This window comes from Piliocolobus tephrosceles, chromosome 2 (assembly GCF_002776525.5).
Source record: "Piliocolobus tephrosceles isolate RC106 chromosome 2, ASM277652v3, whole genome shotgun sequence".
Lineage (NCBI taxonomy): Eukaryota > Metazoa > Chordata > Mammalia > Primates > Cercopithecidae > Piliocolobus > Piliocolobus tephrosceles.
Window position 1 is genome coordinate 30,074,598 of NC_045435.1, and position 25,061 is coordinate 30,099,658.

At 39.0% G+C, this 25,061-nt stretch overlaps 1 protein-coding gene across 2 annotated transcripts in view; it reads right to left on the reverse strand.

The window, feature by feature from the left end:
- Nucleotides 1-687: 687 nt before the first annotated feature.
- Nucleotides 688-25,061, reverse strand: part of CCDC191 (coiled-coil domain containing 191) — an 87,161-nt gene continuing 62,787 nt past the window's right edge. For both annotated transcript variants that reach the window (XM_023213567.1, XM_023213559.1), the window contains 4 exons: nucleotides 16,655-16,798; nucleotides 14,875-15,027; nucleotides 14,190-14,335; nucleotides 688-1,903 (listed from right to left, as the gene is read on the reverse strand). In XM_023213567.1, the coding sequence (XP_023069335.1) occupies nucleotides 1,705-1,903; nucleotides 14,190-14,335; nucleotides 14,875-15,027; nucleotides 16,655-16,798 (642 nt within the window). In that variant the 3' untranslated portion in view covers nucleotides 688-1,704. The remainder of the gene's footprint in view (nucleotides 1,904-14,189; nucleotides 14,336-14,874; nucleotides 15,028-16,654; nucleotides 16,799-25,061) is intronic.

The following is a 25,061-nucleotide window of genomic DNA, read 5'->3' on the forward strand; positions in this document are numbered from 1 at the left end:
TTGGCATTTAAAGAAAACTGGTGGCTGGGTGTGGTGGCTCACGCCTGTAATCTCAGCACTTTGGGAGGCTGGGAGGATCACCTGGGCCCAGGAGTTCAAGACTAGCCTGGGCAACATGGCGAAGCTCCAGCTCTACAAAAAAAAAAATACAAAATACAAAATGTTAGCTGGGCATGTAATCCCAGCTATCTGAGAGGCTGAGGTAGGAGGATCGCATGAACCTGAGAGGTTCAGGCTTCAGTGAGGCATAATCAGGCCACTGTACCTCCAGCCTGAAGTGAGACCCTGTCTCAAAACAAAACAAAAACAAAAAACATAAAACAAAAAAAAAATAAAATTGGTATTTTTGTTTCCAGGTGCTACTATCAGCCAATATTTTGTAAATGTACTGTAGTTAGGTATAAACTGATAGTGATTTTGATGGAAAGTGATATGTTATGAATTCCTTTTAGTTACATTTTTAGAGGCCATTGATCTTGAAAAACTTTTTTTTTTAAAAAATGACAACTGTATAATCATATTAAAGGAAAAGCTGTGGGAACAGGCATATCACAGAATAAATAAAGTTCAATTCAAGGTGTTTGGGTCATATCACACATCCTCCATGGTAAAAGGATCTAAGTCGTCATGTAGCAGGTGGTGCAGCTAGATACCCTTTCGAGGAAGTACGAGACAATAACAAGAATATTCACTTAACCACAGAATTTTATTTTGCCAACTCAAATTTTCAGCACACCATAAGAGTAGTCATCTCAGGACTGCATAGGACTTTCATTTTACCATATGCATTTATGGGCTACTTGAATTTGTCATAATAAACATGTATTTTATAATGAAAATTTATTTTTCTAGCAGGTAATTCTCTAACAGTTCATAGAGCATTTTATAAGTCTTTATAACACCTTAAAGATGAAAACATTCTTTGAATTCAAGATAAGTATCTCAGTATCTAGATCAAACTGAGCTGAGTACTAGAAGACAAACGGAGTATGTTATTCAGCAGTTGCAGTTGGGAGCATGAACAGATAATTTAATGAATTGCTGGACTGTCATGATAGAGTTATTACCTTTTAGAATTTCCTTCATGCTTATCAAGGTGCACTGAAGAGAAGTATCTCTGGTGCCTCAGTTTCTCTGAAATCAGGATAAGCTGCTATCCTCTGCAGCAGCAGTGTAGAGAACATTTTCATACATGGTCTGCCATCAGGGGTGGTTAAAATGGACAAGGTCTGGTAGGGTGCCTGTCAGTGATGCTAATGTACTAGAAGACTGACTGCCTTGGCCTCCTTTCCTTTTCTAAGTACTCACTACTTTTTATTTCTATTTAATTAAGGTCACATTTATCAACAACTCATGTTAAGCTACATGGACACGTTTTTCTTCACAGGCTCAGTCAGGCAAACACTTGTCCTTTTTAAAGTTTACTATGCTAAAAATATATAGGATATATTTGAACAGAGGATCTCTAGAATATTCCTTTGGATGATCCCACTGTGCTAAATGCTACAGTGAATGACTAGCAATCCAGGAAAAGTCAAAGAAGGAAATAAAAATTCTCAAAATAATTCCTTTGATCTAAGAAGTAGCTCATAGAGAATAAACCAGGTGTATGTATTTATGTGTGTGCGTGGGTGGAGCTAAGACACATATTATGGACCAGTCGAGCTTCCCGTCCTAAGTATTACACTAATCTGGTTCATTGGTTCACAAAAGACTTGTCTTACTCAAGGACCAAGTATCTGATTGCTGGTACAGCTCATGGTCGCTTCCAGGCACCTGGAAGTCTGGAAGAATTTCAACTACCTTCCGACGAAGTTGCTGTCGCCTTTCTTCTTTCACTCTTTCCTCTTTCATGAATTTTACCAACTCCTTCCATGTCCGAAATGTGATCCGGAGGATCCTCCTTTAAGAATAAAGAAGGAAAAAAGTGAAATGCTGAGAAGAAGTTGGCTTTCCATCTGTAGCACATTAAGAACTTTATAAAAATAATTCTTATGTTAATAAAATGCTGTATAAAAGGTGTGGAAATCACAATTGGGATTATGATAGTGTGAAATGCTGTGAAGAAAATAAAGTAACAAAAGGGAATGAGAGTGACTGATAGGTTATTTTTATTTGTATTTTATTTTATTTTATTTTATTTATTTTCTCTGAGGCAAGAGTCTTGCTCTGTCCCCCAGGCTAGAGTGTAGTCATGCAATCTCGGCTCACTGCAATGTCTGTCTCCTGGGTTCAAGCGATTCTTGTGCCTCAGTCTCCCAAGTAGCTGGGATTACAGGTGACCGCCACCATGCCTGGCTAATTTTTTTGTATTTTTCTTGGAGATGGGGTTTCGCCATGTTGGCCAGGCTATCTTGAACTCCTGGCCTCAAGTGATCTGCCTGCCTTGGCCTCCCAAAGTTGCTGGGATTACAGGTGTGGGCCACTGTGCCTGGCCAGTTATTTTTATTTTTGATTGAGTGGAGGTGACATTTGATCATAGCACCAAATGGCCTCCAGTAATGCAAGCTACAAGGCACACTCCTGAGTTCATCTGATTATAGCCTACATATTGTGCCCATGCCAGGACCAGTGATGCTGGCAAGGGATCCAGAAACTACAACCCTCAACGCAAAAATGATGGAAAATTGCCTGCAGAATGTGCCAAAGTTACAGGCATCGAGGCCCCAGTGTGTAGACATATTTTAAAAGCCTGCTGGTAACCTCACCTCCAACAGCGGCAACAACAACAAAGAACAAGTCTTGAATATCAGTTGAGAAAAAGTACCCTAACATCAGGTTCTGGAGACATGGTATGGAAGACTGCTTGTTTAAGTGAGTGTCTCCGCTGTCACAAGGAAGCATGCCATGGCCTTTTAGGATTTATTAGTGTCCACCACAGCTGAACACTAGGGGCATCAAGGTAAGCCAGGTACTGTCTGCCCCAGGATAGGCTGAAACAGGTGACCAGAGTTTCCACACAGTGGGAAGGTACAGTAGTAGAGAGCAGCACAGAGGACTGCGCAGTCTGGTGGTGAGGAGCACACGGTTTTGAAGATGGTGTCTGAACTGAATTTTTGTCAGGCCAAGAAAAGGCTTTTCTAGAGGAGAGCACATCTTGAGTAAAGGCAAAGCAGCAAGAATAGCATGCCATGGTGTGGGTGTGGAGTTAGTGCTGAAACAAAGTGCAGAGTAGTTAAGCTTATATTTTTACAACCATAGGCAGACACGGGATTTGTTCTGGCCTCTTGACCATCTGAGGAAGTCCCAGAATGCACATCAGTCCTCATTAATTTTATGGCTGTTAGTTAATATTTTTGACAATGTTGATTTTTGTTGGTGGAGGTACTGCTTTAAAAAAAGGCGTGGCTGGGTGCAGTGGGTCACACCTGTAATCCCAGCATTTTGGGAGGCCGAGAAGGGTGGCTCATTTGTGGTCAGGAGTTCAAGACCAGCCTGGCCAACATGGTGAAAGCCCGTCTCTACTAAAAATACAAAAATTAGCCTGGCGTGGTGTTGGGTGCCTGTAATCTCAGATACTTGGGAGGCTGAGGCACGAGAATCACCTGAACCTGGGAGACGGAGATTGCAGTGAGCCAAGATCAAGCCACAGCATTCCAGCCTGGGTAACAGAGTGAGACTCTGTCTCAAAAAAAAAAAAAAAAAAAAGGCCTCCAAGGAATGGATTTGCTTTTATCCATTCAGTCCACCATTTACAGCTTCCTGTGCTCAGCTGTGTGCACACTCCCAGTCCATGACCCTGTCTCCCATTCTCAGCCATTCACATCTCTCTCCTGGCTACACTCCTGTTTTTTGACTTCTGTATTTCAGCTCCTGCTGTTCTACCCTAACTGAAAAATGTTCTGCCCTTTGGCTGAAATCTTCCTAGATCATCCTTGCCTACATTTCTCTTTCTTTCCCTGAACTCCTAAAACATATTCATGATCACTGGTTTGGCACTTATTTATAGCCTATCTATAGCTATCTTTTTATAATATTTTTATTGATACATAATATACATATTTTGGGGGTACATGTGGTAACTGTATACATTCATATAATGTGTAATGATCAAATCAGGGTATTCGGGATATCCATCACCTGAAATATTTATCTTTTATTTACCATGGGGACATTCAAGTTACTCTCTTCTGGCTATTTTGAAATGTGCAATAGGTTATAATTAAGTATAGTCACCCTACTGATCTATTGAACATTAGGCCTTACTGCTTCTATCTAACTGTATATTGTACCCATTAATCAACCTCTCTTCATCCACCTCCCAAGCTCTACCCTTTCCAGCCTCTGGTAACCATCAATCTATTCTCTATCTTCATGAGATTCACATTTTTAGCTCTCCCACATAAGAACATGTGGTATTTGTCTTTCTGTGCTTGACTTATTTCACTTAACACAGTGACCTCCAGTTCTATCCATGTTGCTGCAAATGACAGGATTTCATTCTTTTTCATTACTAATACTCCATTTTGTATATATGCCATATTTTCTTTATCCATTTATCCACTGATGGGCGCTTAGGTTGATTCCATATTTTGGCTATTGTGAACAGTGCCGTAATAATCATGGACATGCAAGTATCTCTTGGATATATTGATTTCCTTTCTTTTGGAGATATACCTATTAGTGGAATTGCTGGATCATGTGGTAGTTATAATTGTAGTTTTTTTCAAGAACCTCCATTCTGTTCTCCATAGTGGCTGTACTAATTTACATTCCCACCAACAGTGTATGAGGGTTTCCCTTCATATCCTCATCAGCATCTGTTATTCACTGTCTTTGATAAACGCCATTTTACTGTAGGTATAAGATGATATTGCATTGTGGTTTTGATTTGGATTTCTCTGATAATTAGTGATGCTGAGCATCTTATCATACACTTTTTGGCTAGTTGTATGTCTTTTGAGAAATGTCTATTTAGATCCTTCCCCCACCCTTTTTTTTTTTTAGACAGGGCTTTACTCTGTTGCCTGGGCTGGACTGTAGCAGTGTGATGTTGGCTCCCTTCTACCTTCACCTCCTGGACTCAAGCGATCCTTTACACCTCAGCCTCCCGAGTAGCTGGGACTACAGGTGTGTGTCATTACTCCTGGCTAATTTTTGTTTGTTTGTTTGTTTGTTTTTTGTAGAGATGGGGTTTTGCCATGTTGCCCAGGCTGGTCTTGAACTCCTTGACTCAAACAATCCACCCACCTTGGCCTCCCAAAGTGTTGGGATTATAGGTATGAGTCACTATAATGGCCTTGCCCATTTTTAAATTGGATTACTTGGGTTTTTTTGCTATTGAGTTGTTTCAGTTCCTTACATATTTTGGTTATTAATCCCTTGTCAGATGGCATTTTAGTCCATATGTATATGTTGCTATAAAGGAGTACCTGAGGCTGGGTAATTTATTAAAAAAAAGAGGTTTATTTGACTTGCAGTATTGCCAGCTATACAAGAAGTATGGCACTAGCATCTGTTTCTAGTGAGGACTTCAGGCTGCTTCCATTCATGATGGAAGGGCAGCTATCATGTGCAGAGATCCAATGGCAAGAGAGGAAAGCAAAGAAAAAGGGGGGAGGGAGGTGCCAGATTCTTTTTGACAACCAGCTCTTCGGGAACTAATAGAGTAAGAATGCATTCATTTACAGAGGATGGCGTTAAGCCCTTCATTAAGCAATCCATCTCCAGGACCCAAATACCTCCCATTAGACTCCACTTCCGTCCAACATAGGATTTCAACATGAAGCGTAGGGGACAAACATCCAAACTATACAGATGGTTTGCAAATACTCTCTCCCATTCTGTGGGTTAGCTCTTCACTTGATTGTTTCCTTTCCTGTGGAGAAGCTTTTTAGCTCGATGTAATCCCAGCTGTCTATTTTCGCTCTGGTTGTCTATGCTTTTGAGGTCTTACGCAAAAAATCTTTGGCCAGACCAATGGCCTGGAGCATTGTCTCAATGTTTTCTTCTAGTAGTTTCATAGTTTCTGGACTTAGATTTAAATCTATAACCCATTTGGATTTGGTTTTTGTGTATGGTGAAAGAAAAGGGGGTCACATTTCATTCTTCTGCTTATAGTTATACTGTTTTTCCAGCACCACTTATTGAAAGACTGCCCTTTCCCCATTTTATGTTCTTGGCACTTTCGCCAAAGATGAGTTGGTTGTAAATGTGTGGATTTAAATCTGGGTTCTCTGTTCTGTTTCATTGATCTATATGTCTGTTTTTATGCCAGTACCAAGCTGTTTTGGTTACTATAGCTTTGTAATAAATTTTGAAGTCGGGTAGTGTGATGCCTAGAGCTTTGTTCTTTTTGCTCAGTGTTGCTTTGGCTATTCAGGTTCTTCTGTGGTTTCATATAAATATTAGGAATTTTTTTCTATTTCTATGAAGAATGTTGTTGGTATTTTGATAGAGATTGCATTGAAACTGTAAATTGCTTTGGGTAGTACTGCCATTTTAACTGTCTGAAGTTGTCCAGCACATGAGCATGGCATATCTTTCTATACGTTTGTGTCCTCTTCAACTTCTTTCCGCAGTGTTTTACAGTTTTCCTTATATAGATCTTTCACTTCCTTGGTTAAATTGGTTCCCAGGTATTTTATTTTCTTTGTAGCTAGTTAAGGTGGGATTGCTTTCTTGATTTCTTTTTCAGATGTTTCACTGTTGGTGTATATATTAATAAATGCTACTGATTTTTTAATGTTGATTTTGTATTCTGCAACTTTACTGAATTTGTCAGATCTAACAGTTTTTTTGGTGTAGTCTTTAGGTTTTTCTAAGTATAAGATCATGTCATCTGTGAACAAGGCTAATTTGGCTTCTTCCTTTTCAATTTGGATACTTTATTTTTTTTTTAAAGACAGGGTTTCTGTGTCACCCAGGTGGTCTTGAACTCTTGGCCTCAAATGATCCTTCCATATTGGCCTCCCAAAGCCCTGGGATTATAGCCATGAGCCATCACATCTGGCCTGGATGCCCTTTACTTTTTACTCTTGTCTAACTGCTCTGGCAAGGACTTGCAGTATTATATTGAATAAAAGTGCTGAAAGTGGGCATTTTGGTCCTGGCCAGGATGTTGAATTTTACTGAATGCCTTTTTTGACATCTCTTGAAATAATTATATGGTTTTTGTTCTTGGTTCTGTTAATGTCATGTGTCATGTTTATTGATTTGCATAAGTTGAACCATCCTTGGATCCCTGGGATGAATCCCACGTGATCATGGTGAATGATGTTTTCAATGTGTTATTGAATTTGGTTTGCTGGTATTTGGTTGAAGATTTTGCATTTTGTGTTCATCAGGAATATGTAGTTTTTATTTATTTATTTTTATCATGTCCTTGTTTGGTTTTGGTATCAGGCTAATGCTGGCCTCATAGAATAAGTATGGAAGTATTCCCTCCTCTTCAATTGTTTTTGAAGAAATTGAGTAGAATTTGTATTAGTTCCTCTTTAAATGTTTGGTAGAATTTAGCAGTGAAGCCATTAGGTCCTGGGCTTTTCTTTGATGTGAGACTTTTTATTACAGCTTCAATCTCATTACTCATTATTGGTTTGTTGAGGTTTTCTGTTTCTTCATTGTTCAATCTTGGTAGGTTGTATCTGTCCAGAAATTTGTCAATTTCTTCTATGTTTTCCAGTTTACTGATGTGTAGGTGTTCGTAATAGTCTCTAGTGATTCTTTGTATTTTTGATGTCTCAGTTGTTATGTCCCCTTTTTCATTTCCGATTTTGAGTCAGAAAAAGTCTCAATTTCATTTATTTCTGCTTAGATTTATATTATTTCCTTTCTTCTAATAATTTGGGGTTTGGTTTGTTCTTGCTTTTCTGTATTTCCTTGAGGAGTATAGTTAACTTATTTTTTGAAGTCTCTCAACTTTTTTGATGCAAGTGTTTATTGCTATAAACTTCTCTCTTGAAAGAAGTGACTGCTTTTACTATAATCCGTAGATTTTGATCTATGGTATTTCCATTTATATTGGTTTCAAGAAAGTTTAAAATTTTTTCTTAATTTCTTAATTGACCCATTGGTTGTTCAGGAGCATGCTGTTTAATTTCCTGTATCTGTGTAGTTTCTGAAGTTCCTCTTACTGATTCCTAATTTTATTCTATTGTGGTCCAAAAAGACACTTGGCATGATTTCTGTTTTTTTGAATTTGTTGAGAGTTGTTTTGTGGCCTAAGATATGGTCTTATTATGGAGGATGTTCCATGTGCTGATAAAAAGAATGTGTATTCTGCAACAGTTGGGTAAAATATTCTTTAAATGTCAGACCTATTTGGCCTGGTTTCTGGTTTAACTTTGATGTGTCTTTGTTGATTTTCTTCCTAGATAATTTGTCCACTACTGAGAGTGGCGTGTTGAAGTCCCCTATCATTGTATTGCAGTTATCTCTCCCTTTATTGTTTGTGTTACATACTTGGGTGCTTGATGTTGAGTGCATAGATATTTATAATTGTTATATCCTCTTGCTGAATTGAACTCTTTATCATTATTTAATGACCTTCTTTATTTCTCTTTATAGTCTTTGACTTGTAATCAGTTTTATCTAATATAAGTATAGCTATTCCTGCTGTGTTTTTGGTTTCCACTTGCTTGGAATGTCTTTTTCTATCTCTTTCAGTCTATGTGTGTCTTTACAGGTGAATTAGGTGTCTTATACACAGCATATAGTTGGATCTTGTTTCTTTATTCATCAGCCACTCTGTGTCTTTTAATTGGAGAACTGAGTCCATTTGTATTCAGTTATTGATAAGTAAGGATTTACTATGGCAATTTTTTCTTTCCTTGTTTGCTGGTTGTTTTGTAACTCCTGTCTTCCTTTTTTACTGTTTTCCCTTGTGGCAAAACGATTTTCTCTGATAGTATGTTTTAATTTGTTGCCTTTTCTTTTTAGAAATCCCCCAACATTTTGACTTTTTCTTGTCTTAGTTTCCATGTTTTATATTACCTATCACTTAGCAGGCTGCTGTAGCTATTATTGTTTTAGATAGAGTTCTCTTTTTGGCTTCATACTAGAGTTATAAGTTGATTACATACCACAATTACAGTATTAGAGTATTCTGGGTTTGCTGATGTACTTAATTTTACCAGCAGGTTTTCTACTGTCAACTGTTTTCTTTTTATGTTAGTGTTTTTTTCTTTCAGACTGAAGAACTCCCTTTAACATTTCTTGTAAGATGGGTCTGGTGTTGGTGAATTCTCTCAGCATTTGTTTTTCTGAGAAAAACTTTCTCTGTCCTTCATATTTGAAAGATGGCTTTGATGGATACAGTATTCTTGGATGGCAGTTTTTTTTTTTTTTTTCTTTCAGCACTTTGAAAATCTCATCCTGCTCTCTCCTAGCCTGTACAGTTTCTGCTGAGAAGTCTGTTGCCAGATGAATTGGAGCTTCATTATATGTTATTTGCCTCTTTTCTTCTATTGCTTTTAGGATCCTCTTTGTCCTTGATGTTTGAGACTTTAGGTCAAATCTGTTTGGGGTTCTCTGACTTTCCTATACCTGGATATGTCTTTCTCAAGTTTTGGAAAGTTTCCTATTTTTATTTCTTTGGATAAGCTTTCTACCCTTTGGTCTCATTCAACTCCCTCTTGAACACCAATAATTTTTAGATATGGTCTTCTGAGGTAATTTTCTATATCTTGTAGGCTGTCTTCATTCCTTTTCATTCTTTTTTCTTTTCTCTTCTGATAGCGTATTTTCAAGTGGCTTGTCTTTGGGCTCACTGATTTTCCACTGCTTGATCCATTTGGCCATTGAAAACATCTCATGATTTTTCAGTTCAGCAAATGTATTTCTCAGTTCCAAGATTTGTTTGACTTTTTAAATCTTTGTTAAATTTATCTGAAAAATTGCGGAACTGCTTTTCTTTGTTATCTTGAAGATCACTGGGTTTCCTTAAAACTGCTCTTTTGAATGTTGGTTAGAGTTTACATTTTGCCTTCTCATTAGGATTAGTCACTGGTTCCCTGCTTTGTCTATCTGGGAAGGTCATGGTTCCCTGTTTGCTGTTTTTGTTTTTTTGAGATAGAGTCTTGCTGAAGTGCCTAAGTTGGAGTGCAGTGGTGCGATCTCAGTTCACTGCAACCTCCACCTTCCAGGTTCAAGCCATTCTCCTGCCTCAGCCTTTCGAGTAGCTGGGACTACAGACGCACACCACCAGGCCTGGCTAATTTTTGTATTTTTAGTAAAATGTGGTTTCACCATGTTGGCCAGGCTGGTATCAAATTCCTGACCTCAGGTGATCCACCCACCTTGGCCTCCCAAAGTGCTGGGATTATAGGTGTGAGCCACCACGCCTGGCCAACTCGCTGTTGTTTCTTGTCTATGCCTTTGCACTGAAGGATTATTTATTTATTTCAGTCTTCTCTGTCTGGCTTGTTGGGTTTTCAGTGGGTATGTCTGATTCGAGATTGTCTGTAATTTACCTGTTTAATTTCTTTTTTGTTCTCCTGCTATGTGTCTGCCTCCTTTTTCGCACTAGATGGTGCTTTATGCCCCGGTTCATCTTGGCTCTAGTAAACCTTTCTCTTGCTGTCTCAATCTCTCTCTTTCTCTCTAATCTTTTATGTTTTCTACTAAATTATAAGCACCAGGGGCCATGTTATTAGGTTTTTTTTTATGCTTGGCAAATATATCTTTTGATAATTACATGTGGGTGTATTGTACAATAAGTATGATTTAAGTCACCAAGGTAAGGTTTCTTAAGCTGGGGCCCATAAAATCCTTGACATTTTGTGTAAAGTTGTATGTTATAGGCATATATGTATTTTCTGGGGTGTAGGTCTGTGACTTTCATTATTACCTATTTCATGTTCATACTGTGGTTAAGAACTATGGTAACAAGACAATATCAGACATATTAGAAATACTGATCCAGCTCAGCTAGATTTATAAAATTTATAGAATTATCTAGAAGTGATATGGATAATGTAAGATTAAAAGTTCTGTTCTTATTGAGAATCATCTTTCTCAATGTTATTGCAGCTTAAAGGTCAGGCCTCGGCCGGGCGCGGTGGCTCAAGCCTGTAATCCCAGCACTTTGGGAGGCCGAGACAGGCGGATCACGAGGTCAGGAGATCGAGACCATCCTGGCTAACACGGTGAAATCCTGTCTCTACTAAAAACTACAAAAAAACACTAGCCAGGCGAGGTGGCAGCGCCTGTAGTCCCAGCTACCCAGGAGGCTGAGGCAGGAGAATGGCGTGAACCCGGGAGGCGGAGCTTGCAGCGAGCTGAGATCTGGCCACAGCACTCCAGCCTGGGCGACAGAGCGAGACTCCGTCTCAAAAAAAAAAAAAAGTCAGGCCTAAGACCAATAGATGTCTCTCCTTCCTTTCGTCCACAGCTCTTCTATATAGTATTCTTTCATTCATATAAAATTGAATATGAACTTTGAATATCAATTTTTTAATGTTAAAGCCCCTTTTAAAGAATGGTGACCTTAAATATTAGTGTCAATCCTGCAATAAAGTTCATCTATTCATACATTTACCAAATATTTACTGTGTTACCTATGTACTAAGCACTGTCATATACTGAGAACACAGCAATGAGCAAGATGTGGTGCTTCCACTCTGTTAGGGGGGAACAGGCAATAACATGTAAACAGTAAATTATATACTTTCAAAGAGTCTTAAGTGCTGTGAAGGAAGTATGGCAGTTTAATGGATATACAGTGATGCAAGTAGGGTGGTTAGGGAGGTGACATTTAGGCAGAGAGCTAAATGATGAGATCAGATTATGTGAAAGCTCTGAAGCAGAAGTGAGCTTTGCTTGTCTGAGGAACACTATAGAAGGCCAGTGGGGCCAGAACATGGTGAACAAAAAGCAAAGTGGGAAGAGGTGAAACCACAGCAATGCTTTTATATCAAGTAGAGACTGGCTGAGAATTTGGTTCTTGTTGATTGCATGGATTCCTACATTGATTTCATAACTTCAAATCCTAAATAGGATGACTATCTTACTATTGTATAGTTAAAAATGAAGCCAGGCACGATGGCTCACACCTGTACTTTGGGAGGCCGAGGTGGGTGGATTCCTTGAGGCCAGAGTTCGAGATCAGCCTGGGCAGCATGGTAAAAAAAAAAAAAAAAAACCTCGTCTCTACTAAAAATACAAAAATTAGCTGGGCATGGCAGTACATGCCTTTAAATCCCAGCTACTTGGGAGGCTGAGGCATGAGAATCACTTGAACCCAGAAGGCAGAGGTTGCAGTAACCTGAGATCCTATTACTACACTCCAGTGTGGGTGACAGAGTAAGACTTTGTCTCAGGGTAAAAACAAAAACAAAAACAAACAAACAAAATAGCTCAAAAAACAAAAAACCAGACGGGGAATTAGAAAAATGGGGAGGGAGATTGATGTAGCAAGAAAAGAATGTTTTAGAGTCAACCTAATTTGGAGTTCAGGGAGCAACCATTTGTTATTGGTATACCTTGGGCAATTCACCTACCTGCCTGTTGCTTATTTCTTTGCCTGAAAATGGAAATAAGGTCATCTCCCCACACCCAAGTTATTACTGCTATCAGATGAGATGGTTTGTGCGAAAGCCCCAAATGGATCTCTCAGTCTGCATACAGTGGCTGAGAAACAGAAAGAAAACGTAGGCAGGCAAAAAGGATGTTTAATAATAATAATATATTCGCAATGACACTAAACTGAAAAAAAAAAATTAGTTATTATTTTGGGTCCAGCAGTACACTGAGTGAGTTATTATAGTACCCTGTTTAGTGTTCAGAGCAATCCATAAGATAGGTTCTGTTGCTATCCTCATTGTATGGAAGAGGAACAGGGAGGCTTTGAAAGGTTATTTGTTCAAGGTCACATAGATATTGAGTCCTAAACTTCAAACTCTAAAGCTCAATCATTTATTCAAAGGGAAATCCTCTGAATACCCTCACTTACTGCTTATTTGTTTTAATTTAGACAAAACTATAATCAACTTGCTTATCTGTTTTCCTACTCCACTGATTTCCAGTATCTGTAACTTAAACAAGGACAAACAGGTTTTGGTGGAGATAGGCACCCTCATGGCAATAAGATAGGAACACTACTACAAGGAACAGAAATAAACACCCATGCACAAACACACCAATAAAAAGAAAACAGCACCAGCCAACATGGTGAAACCCTGTTTCCACTAAAAATACAAAAATTAGCCAGGTGTGGTGGTGTGTGCCTGTAATCCTAGCTACTTGCGGGGCTGAGGCACGAGAATCACTTGAGCCTGGGAGGCAGAGGTTGCAGTATCACTCCACTGCACACCAGCCTGGGCAACAGAGCGATGCTGAGAAAAGGGGCACTCTTCTACACCCACACAACAGTCTTCATTCCTCAAAAAAACTGGAGGCATCACTGAATACACCCGGCACACTAACTGATGCTCATGAAGAATGACACCAAATCACCACTCTTAAAGGGAAGTGCATAATGAAATTAATAACATTCTGTCCAAATGCTTAAAACTAGAAAACAAATATAAAACTTACTTATACAGAATACCTCATTTCTCAAAGACAACGGGATTAAATAAAACATAACTATATTTTAAATACTAATATAGCATATAGTATGATTCCATATATATAAAGTTCCAAACCAGGAAAAACTATAGCATTGAAGGCTGCATACTTAGGAGGAGAGTAAAAAGAAAAGGAAATGTTCATTGTAAACGTCAGAGTAGTTTAGGAGAGACTTGGGAGGGAGCCTGTGTGACAGCAATGTTCAACTTTTTGACCTCAGTGGTGGTGACAAAGGGTGTTCACTTTACAGTCATTTGTTAAGCTGTATTTGTATGATTTCAGCACTTTTCTATATTTGTCATGTATTTCACAATAAATAATGTTGAAAGAGAAACTGAACTTAAAAAAGAAAACTATATATGACTAACAAAGAATACAGTACTTTCGCTTAGGTGTGTTTCATATAGGTCACATCATTTTATTCTCTTGCCAGTTTCTGTGAGGTAGAAAGGGCAGGTCTCCTCCTCCTCCCCCTTCGCATTTTAAAGATGGGGACCCTGGAGTCCCAGGGGGTTTACTACCTTGCCGGTGAGCAGGGACTCCCACCCCTGCCTGGTGTTTCCAAGTACCCTGCTCTCCTAGCCCCCAGCTCATCTTTGCAGACACACTGTAGGAGCAGGATATATTGCTGAGCAATTGTAAAGTCAGAGAGTGAATTTTCCTCAAGATCAAAACCTCACCTGTCACTGTGCTCCGCTGCAATCTCATGCTTGCCCTGAGAATCGATCTTCACCTCCCTGACCATGTTAAACCAGGCCCTGAAAATCTTCTTCTGAAGAAAATGTACACGGAATTTTCTTACTTCTTCCTGCAGATCAGTCATGTACTGGGGATGAAGACAGAAATAAAAGTGAGAGAAAAAATATCAGTTGACAAAGAATTAGAGCAAATAAACAGCATAAAAGACAGAGAATTGAAACAGAAATGAAACAAAAGAAACAAATGACACTAGAGACATATAAAGAAAAGGATAACCTGGCAGCCAAGATAATATCCTCTATAATGTACCCTAAAAATGGTAACAGAACACATGAGTAGAAACAGTTATAAGATTGAAGGGGTGAGCTTCTAGACCACTTGAGCACTGTGAGACAAGAAACAAGAAATGAGTATAAAAACAAAAGCTGATGGAATGATAACTTACAGTTTATACACACTCCGTGAAACAAACACATGCTTAGTATTTTACACTAATAAAAAACTGATTTGCCATTTTCACATTTATTTCAAAGCAGTGAATGGGATTGACTATTCTTTTGTTCTTGAAGAAACATAATGACCCTGGACATTCTGGATTCCAATTAGTTTTCTTAAATAGGACTGAGCAATGGGATGTATTTAAGGTGCCCTTCCCTATATCCTTACCTGTAGCCAGCTCCGGATGACTCTCTTAAGCAGTATTTGGGAATAACATTGATCAGCCTGGGCCATCTTTCTAGCCAGACTTTCCTGACTACACTGGAACCAGGTCAGCAGATATTTCCTCTGCAGGAACAAAGAGTAATGTTCTTCTGCCACCTGGATAATTTTTTAAATGAGAAATATGATTCCTTACATTTTAAATCATTTAAACAAACACATCACCTTTGGAAATGATGCTATAAAACACATTTAGGCAGTCGGTACAGAATAATCTGAAGGTACATGCAGCCTGTGTCCTAAAAGCTTTGACTGTTGACCTATTCTATGGAGGTTATAGATTCACATCACGATTGGCCTTTCAATGCCAGCTCCCTGAAGACCATAGTGATTTGCTGGTTATGGAAACAGAACAAACAACCTCTAAGCCATTACTTCACTTCCCCTGAGTTTTGGAGTGGGTAGCTGGCAACATTCTCAATTTGCTCTCCTGGAGCTTGGACAGCAACTCCACAACAAACCTCTCTTTCTCATGACTTAACCACTGTCTAATTGAGGAAATGCCAATACTTTCAATTAGTGTTGTGGAATGAGCTGTCACCAGCATTGACATTTAGACATTATCAATAAACCACAAAACCATCTGATAGAAAATAACATGAATAATTTAATGTCTTTTCAACTATCATTCTATCAAAATAAACACAAATCAGAATTTATAGATTTTTAAAAGTAACTGTTATATTCTTTTAAGAGGCAAGAGAGGAAAAGCCTTCTCCCTTAGTCCTCTCCAAACAATGACACATTTTTCTAAGCCTTGTCTAGATTTCTGGCACTGTGAATGTGATTGATTCATGTGAGTCTCTTGGAAGTCATATTTATTGGCCAAAATGACCATCACGGAGGTCTCTGTGGCACCGGAGATTTCTGCCTGTCCTGGACTCATCTCAGCAGCCTGAGAGCCAAAAGATGAAATAACATTTTATTTATTTTGAATTTTTAATCATTTAGTTGAATGCACTGGATAAATTTGTTAGGGAAATTTTAGAAATTTCAGTGGTGTTTGATTTCATATATCTCTCTGCAGTAGAGTGAATAACTGTTCTCTCTAATAGAATTGTACATCCATACTCTTTGCAATGTGATTTCACAGTTCCTCCCTGTAGAGTGGATGGAGCTCCTTCTCTCCTCAATGACTTTGAGCTTGGCCCTATGATTTGCTTTGGCCAGTGGAATGTGGACATAATATAAGCAGTGGGTTTACATAATTTGGTTTGGCCTTTTGTAGCTCTGGCAGTTGCCAGGTGAAAAGCATGCCCTGAATAGCTGCTGTAACCAGAATGAGAGGCTTGGGGAGAGACCTGAACTCAATCCACAACTGGCCCACAGACATATGAGTGAGAAATAAATACTTGAGCTCTAGGCCACTGATATTTGGGGGTTGTTTGTTATTCAACTTTATCACAGGCAGAAACCTGACCAATGTACCTTATGGTAATAACTCTTCTCTTACTCAAACTGAGGGAAGCTTCTATTCATCTTACCTTGGGGGGATCTCTAATAAAACATTTCCTCTCATTTTTTCCAACCTATTCAATTACAAAGTCCTTCTCTACCTTAGAAGACCAAATCAAAAATTGTATCCAGAACAAATATACACATTCAATTAATTTATCTTTCTGGCTTCAAATCACCAAACCCTCCCCTCCCCCAAGCTTAACTGGGCATCCATCCTATTTGGAAAAGTTCATTTTCTAATCTGGGGAGTAACAGTGGGACGCTGCACCTGGATGTTTTGTTTGCTTTGCATTCTCAATATCTTCCAAGGCTCTAGACCTTTTTTCCTTAGCAAGACACCTTCATAATGTTCTTTGGCTATTGCTTCCAGCTGCTGGTTCCTCTTAATTCTCTTCTGCTTCTCAAGTTCTTTCTGGAAAAGATTAAAAAGCAAAATGCTATGATCAAAAAATGAATGAATTTCATTTCAATGAAAAGCTAATGAATTTAATTTGAACATGTAACCGTTGAATGGTGTGTTAATCATGATAATAGAGCTCTGGATAATAGGGCTTTTTCTTTAAAAAAAAAAAAAAAGGAAGGAAATAATTCTGCTAAGAGGGTCAGGAGAAGCTGGTCATGAGTCTACAAGAATCAGGGGTATGCATATTCTTGGGTTTATTCAGTATTGTTCACAGAAATAATTTACCTCTCACCAAGTTACTAAAAGGTAAAACATCTACTTAGGAGAGCAATCAGGATTTTTTCCCTCATATGAAAAACCCAGCCATACAGCCACTTCATTTAAACTATGGGATAGAAATTTAATGATACTCCATTAAAAGTCCAGAAGAATATTCTTACTACTAAGCTATTTTTCTTTTTAGGTGAAGAACAATAAGTCCAGAGGCAAGTTAAAGATAGTTGATCATCATTAAGCTACCTTCCCTCTCCTAAGAAGGAAAAAGATGAACTATTCCTGGTAATACACTGAGAAAAGACACTCCATGACCCTCAAAGAACTGTACCCCTCAGGGGTACAAAAACTTAATGATCGACCCTATAGGTATCATTATTTCCTTTATTTCCTTTTTCTCTTTTAATAAAAATAGCTTATAGTAAAGGTGAGAGAAAAAGAAATCTACCCAGAAAGGGTGAGTGGGAGCAAGTGACACCTGCGGTGAAAGACACAAGAGCAACAAAGACTGAAGACGGCTTTCACAGTCGTCATCTTTGCAGCATAAATACACAAACATTTAATTTAAGCTGATTTCCTTTACTTCATATGATTTCACATCAGGAAAAAGGCAGTGGTGAACTGGCTGATCCTGACAAGCTACTTACTGTGCCTGAGCCTTCTGTGAGAGACATTACAGAGACAGCAATGGAACATTTCTAATATGGAAGGAAGAATTGCTCTAATTTTCCAATACAAACTGCCTATTTCTGTACAAGCTCTGAAAAATGAAATGTCCATATTCTCTCAGACATTAAACCAAAATAAGCTTTATACTCTTTATTCCAGGCACTTGAGACACTTGTTGAATGAAATGGCCAGAGAGAAAATTTACAACAATTTTCTCATGCGTAGTAAGAGGAAGCTGAGGGTTAAGTAGGGAGGAAAACAGAAACTGACCCTTCCACATCTACTGAAATGTCCCTGTAGCATGAAGGCAGCAGCTGCATCTTGCAGACAGACATCTAACGCAGATAATAACCTTTGGAGAAGCCCTCAGGCTTAGACAAAAGAACCTGTTCTCATGCACAGATAAGTTACGGTGTAAATATATCCTAGAATGGTAACTATGGCTGGTGTTATCGGCTCCAAAAGGAAAATTATTTTCAGGAGAATTGTGGGGAAAACCGGACTTTTTCAAAGTCTACATTTCCATGGCAAAATATAAAGAAAAACATGAGTTCTGTTTAAGTCAAAATGTTGTATTCTTACACAGCAATTTAATTCAAATGTGTAGCTCCTCCCTCTATTAAGGATTCCTCAGTAGAGCTGGTTGTATTTCATTAATAATACATTTTCAATTTCCTTGTATATAAAATGTCTTTAATAGCACCTGCATCCATGATTTACTGTAAGGATTACATGATATGATACCGTTTTGAGATGGCACTTATAGTGGGGATCTATGTAGCTAGGGTTTCATAGAATACATTGTTCACTCAGGCTAAAAAGGGATATAAAATCTGGGCTTCTTTGTGAAATAAATGTGTGGCTTTGTCAGCTAGTATGCTTTAGAAGAAAAGCCAGAAATTACAGCTATGTTAAAAAAAAAGTACAGGGAAATTGACACTGCCCCAAAACTCTTGGCCTTCTGTCCCTTGTATGCTACTCTCCCTTTGTGCTCTAGAATATATTCCTGCTTACCCACTCCTGTAATTTATACTCTGCTCTTCTGCATCATGAATTTCTCCCTCACTACTGGATTATTCCCATCAGTATGCAAACATGTGCCAGTATCTCCCCTCTTCAAAACAAACAAACAAACAAAACAAACAAACAAAAAACAACTAGAGGCCATGAGTACAGATGCAGATTTCTTTGATCTCATGAGATCGGCATCTATCTCTGATCTCATGAGATCTGCATCTATACTTATGGTCTCTAGTTCCTCACCTATTCTCTCCTCAGCCCACTGGAAATAAGGCTGCTTTCCTAGCACACCACTGAAAGCCCTGTTGCTCTAGGTCATGAATGCTTGCTGGGCTTCCAAATCAAAGAATCACTTATCCGTGCTACTTTTAATTGAACTCAGTAGCATTCAGCCAAATTCACCACTCCCATCACTCCCCTAACAGAAATACTTTTTTCTCTTGGTGTTTTGATTCTAAACTCTCCTGTTCTCTTTCTACCTCACTAGCTCCTCATCCTCTGAATAGCTATTTATAGTCCTTAGGTCTTGATCTTGGACTCTCATTTCTACTCTATCCAGACAATCTCCCAAGTTGATTACAGCTACTTCCAGAGCATTAAAAACATTGACTTGTTTTTTCACTTCCATACACAATCTTGTTGTCCAGGCTTATATACCCAAGCACATATTTGACGTGTTCATTTGGATGTCTAATAGGTATCTCACATTTAACATGCCCCCACTAGACATTGTGGAGGCCGCCTCAGCATCCAGGAGCTCAAATATCAGCTCTTCAGAAAGGTATTTCCCATACTGCTTCCACCAACTATACCACTCTCTCCCTACTTCTTTAGTCATTAATTTGACTAAACTAGCAAATTTTCCCAACTAGCATATAAGCTTTCAGAGGGCAGGGCTGTTACCGGTCTTCTTCATTGCTACATTCTAACATCTAGAACAATGACTATCATGTAGTAAATGCTTTACAGATATTTGTTCAATGTACAAATATACTTGACAAGCAATTATGGAAAACTTTAAATCTTCCCTTGTTTTCTCTGATAAAATTATTTTTTCAACCACAAACTTCAACTGCCCATCAATCAGAAGTATATATAGCCATAAAAGTTACTGCCTGTTAAGTATAAGCATTTAATAAACATAGAGGGGGTGTTAAGAAGAGGTTAGATTTTTATTTTTGGAAGGTCACTGTGTGAGACCTCTGAGTGGCCACCTTACTGTGGCACCCAACATGCTCTTCTGGCAGGGTCATGGGGACACGAAGCTGTAGCCATGTCTTGCCCCGTACCACCTCTTGCTGAATATAGAGGATGGGTCTGTCATGGGGGCTTATCCCTGAAGAATTCTTCCAGTTCCTTTATCTAAAATGGTGTCATAGCACCCTATACACACATAACTGGGCTTATCTCATAGTATCTCTCCAAAGAAATATATATGATTGCCCCAGACACTTTATCATATCAACAGTAGGGTTTTTTTTTATCTACATCATTAGAAAACATGGTACCTCTGTTGGACAATTTGCTGGTACACTCAATGAGCCAAAAAACTGCCCAAATAGAAGAGGTTAAGCAGAGTTCAACCAAACACATCTAGGATGCAAATGATTCAGAGAAGTCTCAGAAGGCACTTGCTCAGAAGTGCCATTATCTTTTTGATATCCAGAGGAATAACACTACTATGGCCTTGGAGGTTGCTTACTGGGAAAAGCTATATAAAGTATATAAGGAAGTAAAGAATTGCTTGGCAGAACTTGATGCGTCAAAAGGAATAAGACCCATGAAAATCTGAGTAGAGAAGCACATTGTGTAGAGCATCTTTGTCCAGAGGGAAAAGAAGACAATTACCATGCGCATTTTATATCTAAAGGTGTCCTCAAAGAAGACTCAAGTATAGCCAGTCTATAAATGCATATATCTCAATTCAGATAGCTCCAGTTAATGAAATGGAAACTAGTCTGCGTAACAGAATCTGTATCTATTGCTATGAACTGCAGCTTCTAAAAAGAAAATGTTTGGGCTTGGTATAGTGAGAGAAATAAAATGATCTCTTGGTCAGTAATGTACTTTTCACCATTCTTGTTCTGCATAAGTGGTTTTCTTCCAACAAGGAAAAAGCTGGTCAGGCAACAAATTCATGATTTTTTTTGTGAACTGATCAGAGATCTGAAGCTACCACCAAATCTGGAGAGACGGGCATCTTCAAGGAAGCACAGGACCTAAGCATTTGTTTACCCGAGGCATAAGCCACTGGATACCATATGAGTGAGTAAGACGATTAAACTAGAAATTTTGGTGAACTGATGGAGGTAGAGAGTGAGTGAGCCAGCATGAGAAGGTTGAAGCTCCTGGGGATCACAGTCATGGGGGTGCTTCTCATCCCTTTGCAGGCTTTTCTTCTAAGAACCCCACCAGGCTCTCACAGAGAAGATCATGGAGAATCCACAGAAAGTTCCCACTATGGTTCTGGCTGGGGAGAGGCACAGCAGCAACTGCAGAATCTTCCCAGAGCATTCTTCCTTAGGAAACAAAAGTTTTATCTGTCCTAGCAACCACCCCAGTGCACTGGCAGAATAGCACTCCTTCTGAGGAAAGGGCACGCAGGGGATTCTGCCCAGACAAGTCCTCCATACCTCACTTAGGGGTTGGGGAAGCCTTATTCTCCAGAGGGAAGGTCTTTAAGGTCACAGACTGAGACAGTGGTGGATACCCACTGCGGATAAAGGGAAAAGGGGAGCAGAAAAAAGCTCTACCGTTGGAGTAGGAACAGAAGTTATCTGAGTGCCTAAAGCTGTGCATTCCAAACACTGATACTTAATCAGAACACAGAATTCTCCCCATCATCCACACCCTATCACCACAGTTATACAAGCTTCCAATAATAATAGTGGATTACAGCTGGGAGAGCTGTAAACAACAGATTCTCTCTGGGGAGCAGCATAAAAGGAAGACCCAAAACCAAAAGAGGAAGCAAAAACAAAGTCACTAGAAGACAATAGTCTCTGGTGTCTATAGCACACAGCAACAAACCTCAATGACGGTGACCATGGCAACAACAAGCTTCAAACATAGCCCAATTCCTGGCTAAATTAGTACAAATCTCCACACTCTAGGCCAACGTGTTGCAGTTTCTATTGCCCTAAACAACAGGTCTGGCCTTCAACAAAAAAATACAAGGCATACCCAAAGATAAGAAGTAAATACACCCTGAAAAGATGAGGCAATCATCAGAACAAGCCTCAGATATGACAGAGATGTTGGAACTATCAGAGAGGGAATTTTAAATAACTTCCAAAAATAATGTTAAATGTTCTAATGGAAAAGGTAGACATCCCAGATCAGATATTTTAGCAGAGACATGGAAACTATAAAAAAAGATTCAAAACAAAAATGCTAGAAATAAAAAAACACATGGCAATAGAGATAGAAGAGGCACTTCAACTGGCTTACTGCTAGAAGATACAGCCAAGGAAAGAATCAGGTAACCTGACAATATGGCAATGGAAATTACACAAACTGAAAGGCAAGAAGAGTGAAAAACACAATAGTGCATCTGAGAGCTGTGGGACAATATGAAACAATGTAACACTGGCATAACAAATCCCATAAGGAACATAAAAAGAATGGGGCAAGTGAAATAATTTGAAGAAATAATGGGCAAACATATTCCAAAATCAGTAACAAAACACAAAATCATATATCCAAGAAACTTAAGACCACCAAAGCCAAGACCAAACCAACCAACCAACAAACCAACCAACCAACCATACCTAGATATATCATATTCTGCTAAAAATCAAAGACAAAGTCTTGAAGATAGCTAAAGGGAAAGACCTACTGTCATGAACTGCATGCTTGTGTCCTCTTAAAGTTAACTATGTTGAAGCCCTAACCCCTCTTGTGGCTGTATTTGAACATAGGGCCACTAAGGAAGTAATTAAGGTGAAATGGGGTCCTAGGGTGCAGCCCTAATTGGATAGAGTTAATGTCCTTATAAGAAGCGATACCATGGTGGACTTGCTTGCTCTCTCTTGCATGCACGCTCTCCCTCTCCCATGTGCTCTCTCCCTCTCCCCTCTCTGTCTCCAAACACAAACACCAAGGAAAGATTATATGAGGACACAGTGAGAAGAAGTCATCTACAAGCCAAGAAGACCCCTTTCCAAAAGCCAACCATGCAGGCACCCTGATCTTGGACTTTCCAGCCTCTAAAACTGTGAGAAAACAAATTTCAGTTGTTTAATCCACCTAGTCTGTGACATTTTGTTATGGCAGCCTGAACAGAATAAGACACCTGCAAAGAAAGAAAGGTAAGAATTACAGTAGATGTCTTGTGAGAAACCAGGCAGCAAGAAAACAATAGAGTAACATCATTAAGGTGTTGAAAGAAAAAAAAAAAAAAACCTGTCAACCCAGAATTCTATATCCAGCAAAAAACATACTTTAAAAATGAAGGAAAAATAAAGACTCTCGGACAAATAAAAACTGAAGGAATTCACTGCCAGCAGATCTACCCTACAAGAAATGGTAAAGAAAGTTCTTCAGGCATAAAGAATATAATATAGGTTAAGAACTTAGATCTACACAAAGAAATGAAGAGCATGGGAAACAGAAGAAATAAAGCTAAAATGTAATGATCTTATTTTTAATTCCACTAAGAGAAAACCAATTGTTAAAATAATAAGTTTAACAAGATATTGGCTATTTATAACATACATAAAAATATGACATGACAACAATACCAAAAGGAATGCGAGGAAGGAACTGGGAAATACTGATAGAGGGTTCTTTCACTACATGTAAAGTGTTGTTATTTGAAGGTGGAAAGAGATTATTATTATTATTTGAGATAGGGTCTTGCTATGTTACCCAGGCTTGTCTCAAACTACTGGACTCAGGCAGTCCTCCTGCCTCAGCCTGGATTACAGGTACATGCTACCACACTCAGAAGGAGATTATTTTAAAAATGTAAACACTAGGGTAACTAAAAATATTTTCAAAAGAGGGCCGGGCACAGTGGCTTATGCCGGTAATCCCAGCACTTTGGGAGGCCGAGGCAGGTGGATCACGAGGTCAGGAGTTTGAGACCAGCCTGGTCAAGATGGTGAAACGCTGTCACTACTAAAAATACAAAAATTAGCCAGGTGTAGTGGCAGGCATGTGTAATTCCAGCTATTCGGGAGGCTGAGGCAGGAGAATCACTTGAACCCAGGAGGCGGATGTTGCAGTGAGCCAAGATCATGCCATTACACTCCAGCCTGGGCGACAAAGCAAGACTCCATCTCAAAAAATATATATATATATATGTGTGTGTGTGTGTGTGTATATATATGTGTATATATGTGTATATATACACACATATATATTTATATTTTAAAGAGGTATAAATAAAAACTCCAAAAAAAATGATAAAACAGAATCATAAAGATGCTTAATTAAAACTAGATATGGTAGGGGAAAAACAAGAAAAACAAAGAGTAAGTACAACAAATAGAAAATAGCTAACAAGAAGATAGATTTTAACCCAGTTGTGGCCAGGTGTGGTGGCTCATGCCTGTAATCCCAGAACTTTGGGAGGCTGAGATGGGTGGATCACCTGAGGACGGGAGTTCAAGACCAGCCTGACCAACATGGTGAAACCTAGTCTCTACTAAAAATACAAAATTAGCCAGGTGTGGTGGTGCATGCCTATAATCCCAGCTACTCGGAAGGCTGAGGCAGGAGAACCGCTTGAACCCAGGAGGCAGAGGTTGCAGTGAGCTGAGATCACGCCATTGCGCTCTAGCCTGGGCAACAAGAGTGAGACTCCATCTCAAAAAAAAAAAAAATTTTAATCCAGTTTTATCAATAATCACTTTAGGCCGGGCGTGGTGGCTCAAGTCTATAATCCCAGCACTTTGGGAGGCCGAGACGGGCGGATCACGAGGTCAGGAGATCAAGACCATCCTGGCTAACCTGGTGAAACCCCATCTCTACTAAAAAATACAAAAAAAAAACTAGCCGGGCGAGGTGGTGGGCGCCTATAGTCCCAGCTACTCAGGAGGCTGAGGCAGGAGAATGGCGTAAACCCGGGAGGCAAAGCTTGCAGTGAGCTGAGATCCGGCCATTGCACTCCAGCCTGGGCGACAGAGTGAGACTCCGTCTCAAAAAAAAAAAAGACCTACATCTATGTCCTATAAAATTGAATGTCTTATAGACATCATATAGCTGTTTCTTCATTTGTTATCTAATCTGATAATCTCAGTCTTTCAACTATTACGTTTAGCCCATTAACTTTAAAGTGATTTTTTTCTTTTTTTTTTTTTTTTTT